The 10,965-nt window shown below is 32.1% G+C and overlaps 1 protein-coding gene across 1 annotated transcript; it reads right to left on the bottom strand.

Moving 5' to 3' along the window:
* Window positions 1-450: 450 nt before the first annotated feature.
* Window positions 451-10,777, bottom strand: LOC144854574 (uncharacterized). The gene is made up of 17 exons (XM_078712515.1): window positions 10,709-10,777; window positions 9,880-9,982; window positions 9,001-9,166; window positions 8,536-8,639; window positions 7,921-8,057; window positions 7,788-7,830; window positions 7,426-7,673; window positions 7,145-7,267; window positions 6,726-6,914; window positions 6,080-6,316; window positions 5,595-5,795; window positions 5,135-5,305; window positions 4,556-4,891; window positions 3,830-3,919; window positions 3,466-3,655; window positions 3,303-3,353; window positions 451-3,196 (listed from the first exon to the last, which is right to left on the bottom strand). The coding sequence occupies exons 1-17, from the start codon at window positions 10,775-10,777 to the stop codon at window positions 2,655-2,657; spliced, it is 3,000 nt and encodes a 999-aa protein (XP_078568641.1). The 3' UTR covers window positions 451-2,654.
* Between the last annotated feature and the right edge of the window lie 188 nt (window positions 10,778-10,965).

The following is a 10,965-nucleotide window of genomic DNA, read 5'->3' on the forward strand; positions in this document are numbered from 1 at the left end:
AAACCTTGTCCATGGAGCGATGATGGCAAACAGTAAGCTTCATAAAATTAGCTATATTTCTTGATTTTCTTTACAATTCAGCAACTATCGTTTTTTTATTTCATCTGAATTTTTTTGTTTTCAAAATCAATCATGGTGGATTATACCCAGCCCACTCACAAAACAAAATAAAATATCACATCTTGTGTTTACTAGGGAAAAAATCTCTATGGACAAACTCCCAATTACTTCACAACCCAATTCTCTATCCCCCCCCCCCCCCCACTTTTTTTTAATAAGAAATGTTTTACAACAAATAAAGCATTGAAGAAAGTGACCAAGAGTGGCTTCTACTTGATAATGTAGCCTCCCCTATATACCACTTTAACTGAAACAGAGATCAAAACAGGCTGAAGTGTTTTGTTTTTCACTTTTAATTACTTATATTTACCAATATTTACGTATTATTATATCAATCAAAAACAATAAACTTTAATTTCTATGTAATAAATATAATCAGTATCTGATAATTAAAAAAGAATGGAGGAATTACCTTATAGAAAATAGTATTTAAATCAAAACAATCATTGTTATACCTTAATTGTAACGGTTGTTGTTATTATTGTATATACTCTAGATTAGGTTTAAGTCGACTATCATTATTTTCCAAAAGTATATAGATGTGATATAGTATCGCATTATGAGAGCGTTTTTAAATGAAATATCGTCAAATTGTAGGCCTATAATTAGTACAATTTTTATAAATGAACATGGTAAAATTACTAAATAAAACTAAAAGTAGTCAAGGTGTATAACAGTCACTTTAACGATAAAACTTAGATGCCCCATCACAAATAATGCTGAATCAAACCAATTTACGAATATCGTTTAGGAATAGATTAAATTGATATTTTTCTCATGTGATTGGCATATCTGCCTTTAAGCTATTCATTATTAAAATTGAAGTAAGTAAATACATCCATGCTACCTTATTACCGTTTACAAAAGCTACATGAAGATAGCCTATCCACTACAATGGCAATAAATCTATAAGAAACAGTTTGAAATATTGTAAACGTATACTCTTTTGAATTTGTAACTTCTGCTATGGTTAAGTCATATACATATTTCCACCACTTAAAATCAGGCCACATTATTGACAAAAAGGAAAAGGAATACAACCACATTTATCAATGTTGGTATTAATAATCTGATTAGTCAGCTGCTGCTACTTACTAATAACTGAAACTATAGATAGAGAACACTAATATCGATCAATTGGTAAATCGATCAATCGATCAAAATAAAAAAGTATGCTAAACAAGATCAAATGCCGGTGAAATATATGATGGTACATGATTAAGGTCGTACGACAGTTAAATGTGGCCTATATATCAAATAAAAGACAATCAATAGTTTATTATAACAAGATTAACATAAAGTAGTATGTATATTGTCAGAATGGGAAGAGAGCTTTTGGTGGAGAGAATAAAGAAGCCTCGTCTTCAAATCTTTACTTTTCCAGAAACTTACAGAACGGCCACTGATAGACTGTTATGGAGACAATTTGTTTATAGAGGAAATTTGATAAATACATAAATGTATATATAAAGTGTATAAAGTACATTTGGTGCATTTCAATTTAATCTACAATACTTTTATTATTTTCAAATAAACCAGATTTTTGAATTGATGCTAATGTACACAGTGGCGCGAAATAATCCGTAGTTTACAATAGTCTACGTGTTGATTATGCAATGTATGTAGGCGATTTTGTCTGTCCATACAACATCCAAAGCACATATGTTGTCAACACTGAGTAGCTTCTTCTAATATTTTAGCCGCTGATGTTAATTCATTATCTTTTAAATTATCGATAAATGGTTGCAACTAATGTTCGTTTAGGTTGTATCAAACCATAATTACATTGCCATCCATTTGATAATCAAACTAACTACTAATATTAATGACAATTATACAGTGTGTTTATGCAAACTGAAAGGGTTGCTTTGCTACATCAATCTTAGATGGACCACACAGTTATAGAGTAAGATCGGTTTCACGAGTAAGTTGTAGAGATTCAGTTAATTTTCTTCTTAACCTTTTTATTACTTGTCCATATTTTGTTTAGTTTTCTGAAGGCTGCTGCAGAAAGCTGTTTATCCTCTTTGTTCCCAATCAATGCGCCAACTGTCTTTTTTTGCCGTCATTCTCGTTCGGACTCTGCTGTCTGTCTCCTGATACAGGTGAAGTCGGTTTTATCTTTGTTGACAACAAGATTGCATTTAGCGAGAAGCCGTTCGATGTCATCGATGCTGCGCTAGTTGATGTCGAGAGATGAAATTAATGTCATCAGGATATACTGAGTTGATAGTTGTTGGCATGTTCGAGGTAGGTGACAAACAATGGGCTTAAGCTGTCTCTCGGGGACCAATATTCCTTGTGAAATCTGCCTTTGATTATTGGATTGAGACTTCTACATCATGAAACAAAGCAGACCAGCTGAGCAGTCAGAAGACTACTCAGCGTAAAGCCAGTAAGTCAGCAACCAAGTCATCCAAGGCTCGATGTATATTCTACACAGTATTCTTTAACTAGCCTGATACTAACATATCTGGTAATACCGACTCTCCTCTTTCCTATTTTTAGGTACCGGTAAACCATGTTGTATTCACTCAACACTCGTCACTATCTTCTAATTCTTCAGCGGCTAATGTTAACTCATTCTTCTTCAACTTTTCGATAAATGGTTCCAATTTGTGTTTATTTAGGATACCCCTTTGTTCAAGATCCAATATCACAGTCCACTGATTGCTGCATTGTTTCTTAGAAACCCTCTCTAGGTGGACCAGTGTTGTTAAATTTTCTTTTGATAGTGCGTTACCGAAGTTAATCAGTTTTTGTCGATACGGTGAGAACGATTTTACCTGATGGTCGGCTTGATCGTGTCTATCCTTTAGCAGTTTGTTAACATCGAGAACAACCTTGATATCAGTCACATTGACTACGTCGATGAGAACGTCAAAGTTGGTAGCAGTAAGATAACCGGCGCGTTCCATTAACTCAAACACCTCCATTGTGCTTTCAGCATTCTGTAGATCGTTGAAAGGTCTTATCAGGTCTTTGCACAACATCTTCAGCTGGTCAAGTGAACCGTATTCATCATAACAGCGTGACGTTTTTACCAACATTTGCTGAAATTCTGTTTCGAATGATCCTGTATTATATAAACACATATATTTATTAAGTTGTTTATAGGCCGAATTCACTTTTGATATTGACGATGGCTAATTTTTATTATTAAAAAAGTCATTGTAAATTACCTGGGTTTTGACTCGACTGTGTAAATGGTTCTGCGTCGGGCCGTTCTGTACCTAAAAAAATATTGTTCCATTCAATATAAGCATTAATATTACATAAGGTAGACGTACAGTAAAATTCGTTACATAAAAAGCCAAATAATAGTACATTTTTTTTGATAATCACCTGTTAAAAACAGTTTTCTGAAGCCTTCAGTAACCATTGCGATTTTTCCACATGGAACAGTCGGGTTGTCTAAGCATCGTTGTAGATCATGGAAATGTAGCTTGGAAGATTCACACGCTATGCAGAGTACGGACAGTTTGTAGCCGACTGTACACTTGGATGCCAAATGCTTCTGTAGAAAGTCTAAAACCTACGTGATAATATGAATGGGTTTTTTGTTACCGATGTTGTGTATCATTTTATAAATTCTATTTCTCATAGTTCGAAATATGACAAATTATTTTAATTTCACTCTTAAGTCAATTCAGGTCAACATCATGTACATCAATCATACATTGAACGATGTAGGTTTGGCTTGCCTTACCTCTTTGCAAAAAGCTGGCTGTGGTCTATCTATCAGCCTGGTAATACCTCTCTCATCTTTGCTCATTTCATCTCTGCGTGTTATTTGAAACTGTTGAAAAATACAATAGTCAATCATCAGGAATTATTGTGGTTATTATTAACGTTTAAAATTTGCTATATTTATAAATTAGAAAGTTCCTAAAATAGGCGAAAGAAATTATACATAAATAGTTTGTTTTAAATGAATAAATTATGGAATTTTCTATATTATAAATGTGATTTACTAACAGAAACAAATGGTCAGAAGAGATAAATAATATTGGACTCCATTACTCTCATAGGTAGGTTTACTTTTGTAACCAACGAGGCAATATGTTAAACTGCGGCACATTCGAGGAGTGCAAATAACGAGGTATAGTGTTAACACTGTCACTGTCGCTTTGCTAATGATTGCTAATAATATGCCTGGCTGCCAATATGATCAAATGGGACTGCTAAGCCTGAGCAATTGTAACATCTTACACAATTTAGTTTGTATGTGTGTATTTACCATCATTTGTGTTAATATTATGCACATCTTGCCAATTACAGGATGAGTAAAATTATATCTTAATTGAGGCTAATCATCATGTAATTTGCAAATGATTGCTGTTTAGTGTGTGTTAGAAACATTCTTTGTACGTATGTGCTCAGATTTTGACTTAGAACTTTGGTGTGGTGATGATGGCCAAAAATAAATACGCACCTTCAATGCATTAACTTGTCGTCTTCTTTGCTTGCTATCCTCTTTATGTTCAACGGCACCAAAACTGACAACGTGATTATCAAATCCAAAATCACTACGATTTTGGTATAATTGAAAATCATCACTTCTCCTCCCTTGAATCTTCGAGAGGTGTAAGAACTCAACAATCAACATGTGGTAGACGGCGTCAGGAAGAAAGTCCATAGGTTTGGGGGTAGTCAAATAGATCGACACCATGTTACTCGAATCTTCCTTTACTTCCAAAGCATCGTCATTAATTTGTATCCGAGAAGGAACCAGGAACACTCGGTCGCTGTCATTTTCTCGTTCCTCTTCCTATAAAAGAGATTTTGTTCACTACTTATTATTGAATAAAAAAATGTCTCCCGATGCTTCCGCCATTGAGGCCTGTTGTAAGATAATTTATGTGACTAAAATGTTGTAGAAATTGCAGAATGTCATTAAGAATTAGAAGTATCCATATTGAAAGCAATTTAAACTGGCTATTCAATTTGTGCATGTTTTATTTATAACCCCCAGTGTAAATTCATAAATGGTTAAGAAGCACCAAAAGCTCACCGTCACAGTTTGCGTTTCGAATACAAGTTGAAACATTTTCAATATATCTAAGAAGATATTCAAGTAACTTTCATCTAATTCAATCAATTTCCTCCATAAATGACGTACTAATTCCTCTTCCAGAATTCCCTGAACACTAAACCTTTCCCATAATTGATTTAATCTTGACCACTATAAAAAATAACATACTACAAAAATTAATAGATAATTAATATAAATCATAAAACCCATGTATAAATTACAATATTATATACATACAGTACATACAGTACTAGCATTAGTTCATTGTATTTTGATCAAAATATACTATTTTTTGGATTCATGTTTATGCTTAGACAGTCTTAATAAAGGCATGCAGTAACAGAGACGTCAACACAATAAATGGCTTTTTAACGTTATGATAATTCCATTTTTTTTTTCACATCTCATTCTAAACAAAGTTGACAAGATGGTAACTTACCTTTACGCCGATGCCGTCTGGTATTTTGTCAGTGAAGATTTCTGTCACCATTTCAACCATCGTTTGTAAATTTATTAGCACTACATGCTTTAATTTCTCTTCATTCTTAGAGTACAGGATATTACCTGTGTCATTCAGGTAGTCCAGAACCAGAGTTAGTTCTGTATCAGCAATTTCACATTCATTTGCGATTTTGGTTATCTAGAAGAAGGTGGTAATAGAACACTTTCAATAAATGATATTTGATAAATAAACTACATATTGATTTTCGAACGCGCAATCAACTAAACATCCTATACCTCTCTTGTTGCGCGTTCAACACTGCATTCGCATTTTAGAAGTGAAGGAGACAATCTATCACACTTCCGGGTCATAAATACAAACAATTTAAATCTCTTTTCAGATATTAAATTACTAAAATTTTAAAAACATAACTTGATTGAAAGAAAAACATTGCGACGATTTAACTTTTAGTTACAATTTACCTCATTTAAGGACAACAACAGCTTTATTTTACCAAGTTCTTGAATCTTGGTCTGGAAATCAACCCATTTGATTGGAATCTTTCTTTTCATCTCATTCATGAAAACTCCAATTCTTTTTTTGAGTTTCTCAATTCCTCTACGAGATTTGCTATCTACCATGTATATCTCAGGATCTACGTGTTTTTCGTACGGTGTGTCTTTGATAGCTTCAAGTATTTCTTGACCCATAGCCTCAATCTGTAATATCAAACATAATTAAACATGTATTCATATAACCAGTACAATATACTGTATATATAAATTATACTATAAGTCCAATATAGTCGATGAGAGAATACAGTTTCTTCATATTGAAGGCACCATTATTAAATGTATTACTGATAGAAATATTATGTTGTGAATTAAAATTCATTACAGCGTTGATTCTAAAAATGTATTGCATCTATTGGTGTAAAATGTATTTCTAATCTTAAAATGTATTTCAAACAGCATTATCTTTTGGTGATCTTTTAATAGTATTCTTATTATTTTCATTCATCTCTCTTTTAGGGTAGAGAAAGTGAAGGTAAAAAAGCTAATCCTCTCAAATCTAAATATACATAACTTATCTTTTAAATAAATGTTATCAAGCTTATACGTCACTTACCTTGGCAATTTTCTCAGCTTCGTTTCTTCCTTTAACTTTGTCTTTGTGAGTAGCGACTAGTATAATGGGCGGTAAAACTACACCGTTTAAGCTTCTCTCTATGCTAGGCCTATACCGCACCACGGCGTATTCATAAATGGACCTTATCCAGAAAACAGTCATTCCCAAATTCGTCATTCCCCAAAATCCCTGAAAACAATAAATAACTGTACAATAACTATAATCTACAGGCACAAGACATTCTAAACAGCTAGTCATATATTACCGCAAATTAATTTATAATTACTTTTCAAACGGTAAGAAGAGGAAACTTCGGCTTGATAAGCTAATGTCAACCGACTAACTGGGGCACAATGGCTGGGAGTAACAACTTTCCCTTAGAATTCAAAAAGAAAACAAATCATAATATATAAATTTACACAATCTTTTGGAGCTTTCTTCTTGTTGGTACTTTGATTTACATCCCTTATTTTTACCATCTCATGGAGTCCATCTACTGCACTGAACACTACAATGTACGTAACGCCTCCTGTCAGGAACAACTAAACGGAATAAAGTGTACTGTAATAAAGTAATTGAACGGCAAACCACACAAATAACACTGATACCTCCCGCTTTTACCTTCGACCTAAAACTAAAGATAAATCATACAAAAGATTAAATATTGGTAAAACTTTGACCATGTATTGTTGCTACTCACTCGGTGTGTTATATAATATGTCAGCTGCCCTGCATAATCCCAAATGCTACTAATATTCTGAGGTTTAGTAGTTCGGCTCGATGTCTGCTGCTTGTCTCCGGATGCCCAAAATTTTAATTTACCAAGCACACCAACTGTCTGTCTTCCACCGGTGTGGGCCGTTGTGTCAAGTTTATCGCTGATTTTATTAACAAGTAATTTGTGAATTTGTTCAGGAAACTTCTTTGCCAGTGTATTTCCTCTGTCATCTAAGGCAAATACAACATTATTTGCTTATTTCTATTTCATCATTAAAAATACAAACGATACTGATGATAATTCTGATCGTAATAAAAATACAAAACGGACAATAATAATTATACCCTTTTCCTCTAGATTCAATTCCTCCTCTTCTTTTAAAACATCCTACGAATAATCAGAAAGATAAGTTAACATTTCGTCTAATTCTTCAACAAATAATACTCTAATAATTTGTAGTAGAAGAGAAAAAAGTACCATAACTTCAGCCGGTTTCTCTATCTGATCAGATTCGATGGATGATGTCGAAGTCGTGCTAGATTTTCTTTGTAGTAATTGTTTTGCCACATATTCTGTCACTGCTTCTTCTCGAATCTCATTCGATAATTGAATTACTATAAAATACATAATAACGTTATATTACAACTACGTAATATCAAGGAGGCATTATAGATTATGTGGGATAAACATTCTTCCAACAAACAGGTTTATAATACCAATTTACCCTTAATTAAACAATTAAATTCCTTGTTTTACTCGAACTGATGTTTATTCAGGCTTAGTAAATTTTAGAAGGTATTTACCACCATCATTACATTCTTTCAGGTGCTAATTCGGTAAATATTAATTGTTTTTGTACCATTAATTCCTCACACTGAATGTAAGTGTTTTTTTCTGTATATAGTATGTTAAAGATACCAACAATCTTATAATGGTCGGCATAAACATTATTGCGATCTTCCATCGATGCAATATATCATGCTATATTAGAAATGAATAATTGGAAAAAATCTGTTTCATTAGATCTAGTTATAAATAACTAATTTTGAAAATCACCAACCAAGAACCTTTAACACTATACTTTTTCAATACCGTCAATATTGTGTTCCTGCCACTTTTGGTAATCGTCTCCTGACGCTTCAACCAGTGTGTTTGCGACAACTATTCCGTCGGTAGACTGTTCCTTGGGATCGAATCTAAACGATAATATACATTTTACTAAACAGTCATAATATAATGTTTACATAATTATTATTGAAATTAACTGTTTTGAAGCATGTTGACTTTGTGCTTTACCTAGGCAAAGCTTCATCAAACTGCTGTTTTGAGACGTTTTTGGACATCTCTACACTATGAAACATGAACTTTAAGTATAGGATTCCTCAAGTTGTCTTCACTAAAATTGACGACCACCAACAATGTTTAAATTATAATAATACAACATTAGGAATATTGTGTTAATCTTCTGTTAGGTCTAGGATTATAATTCGCCGACAATTCTATACGCAATAGAATAATTCAGTAGAATAATCTACATATTATCATAAACAAACATACCTTTTTCCAAGAATAGCTTTCACGCAACTTGTTTTGCCAGCTCCTTCTTTCCCAAGGAACATACTTCTTGAATTGACTATTGTAACTGTACCATTTTTTAGAGCCTCTTTGAAAACTGCAGTTGCTTCCTTACCTCTAGCAATTACTTCAGCTGGAATTGAAAACTCTAAGACACAAATATTTGGATAATAAATTAATGGTGCCATGTATTTATATTATCAAAGAAAAAGATCATTTTTTCCGAAAATAACAAACTGTTATATTAAATTAATTGTTCAGACTGTAAGCATTTGGACCAGTGGTATGATTACTATGTAAGACGCAATTTTATAGCAAATGTTTAATTTATTAGGATGCGTCTTTAAATCATGTTAAAGCTTAGAATCAAACATAGAATAATCAGTAATAAATAAATGCCTCAAGCACGTTGTTATACTATCCATATCACCACTTAACAACTTATCTTGTTGTTTGCTATGATTCAAAGTTATTTAGTGTCCTTTTTGGATCCAATACTTTTTTAATTGTATAGAACCTTTCAAGTTTAAAAACGTTTTAATTCTTATTTTTTCCAGCAAAATGGCACAAAACAGATTGATAAACCAGCTTATCTTGAATTTTTAATGATTCAGTAAACGTCACAAGTTTATTGATCAATAAGTTGTCCTTTCGTCTGTTCAGAAGCTTAAACGAATTTCTGTTTATTTTTATATCAACAGGATTTGAATTACCATCGGTTTAATATATAATAACAAACCTATCATGGACAGTTACGATTTTTACGTTTCATTGAACTTCATTTATTCACACACCTAATTTATATTTTCCAACAATAAATTAACAATACATAACAATGTCAGGTGTAAAAAATCTACTTGCCTTCTATCAGTTGTATGAGCTCTCGTTTCTTTTCCTTTTTAGTTTTTTTATCATACCCTGAACACTCATTTTCTTTATACAGGTCAATCGGTGTTTTGTTTTCCTAAACAAATAATAAATGCAAACATGTTTACAAAACTATTTCGTAATCAATTAAAGTAATCAATCAAGTAAATTAAATTATTCGTTATAGGGCTAGCCTACTTATAATAGTTAAAACACCAAATAGTTTTAATTAATAGCATACAGTAATACTTATAAATATAAGACCGATTCAATTTAATGAATACATGGTCGAGGAAAACACAGTTTGGTTTCTACAAATTATGTAAGCCTAACAATCATAAAGTAGAAAATACAGACCACTTTTTATATTAATGTGCAAAACGTGCTACTATGACAGACTTACATTTTAATTCACGTATATGATCTTGTATATTTTGGGTATGATCATTTTTGGACATTTTTTCTAATGGTAATATTGAAAAGCAACATTATGTACTACTTGATGACCTTTTTATATTATTTCCTTGTAAACAATACTTAACTACTGCATAGAGGTATAGAAGACTATACTAAGATTTACCGCCCATCACGTAAATTAATAACTTTAAGTATTATTTATTTATTTTATCCACATTATAATAAATACTTTTTCTAATAGTTTCAATATTTGATAGTCTTGAAAAATTATCTACATTGATTTAAGTATTTTGTGGCTGCAATACTAAATTTATTTATTTAAATTTACCTACTGATCGTTTTTTATTAATTTTTTAATTGTTATGTAATTTATTTTTGTAACTGCATTGTTAATGTTAGAACGCACCGTTGCATAAGCGTGTTCCTCTGATCCAAAAGCATTGTTCGAATAAAGTTTGAGTTTGACTGAAACCATTAATTTTTTATAATCGGATGTTATTGCTTACGGAGAAACAGGCTATATTACATCACTGTGTGATTTTATTTGAAATGTTTCTATCTGTAAATATCACGTTAATGACTCACACGCTCAACATGCATACTGTACCTTCTGACCCAAATTGAAGTATAGCTACTGTTTTATCACAACATTTAAATTGTGCA

Source organism: Antedon bifida, chromosome 10 (genome assembly GCF_963402885.1).
Source record: "Antedon bifida chromosome 10, ecAntBifi1.1, whole genome shotgun sequence".
Lineage (NCBI taxonomy): Eukaryota > Metazoa > Echinodermata > Crinoidea > Comatulida > Antedonidae > Antedon > Antedon bifida.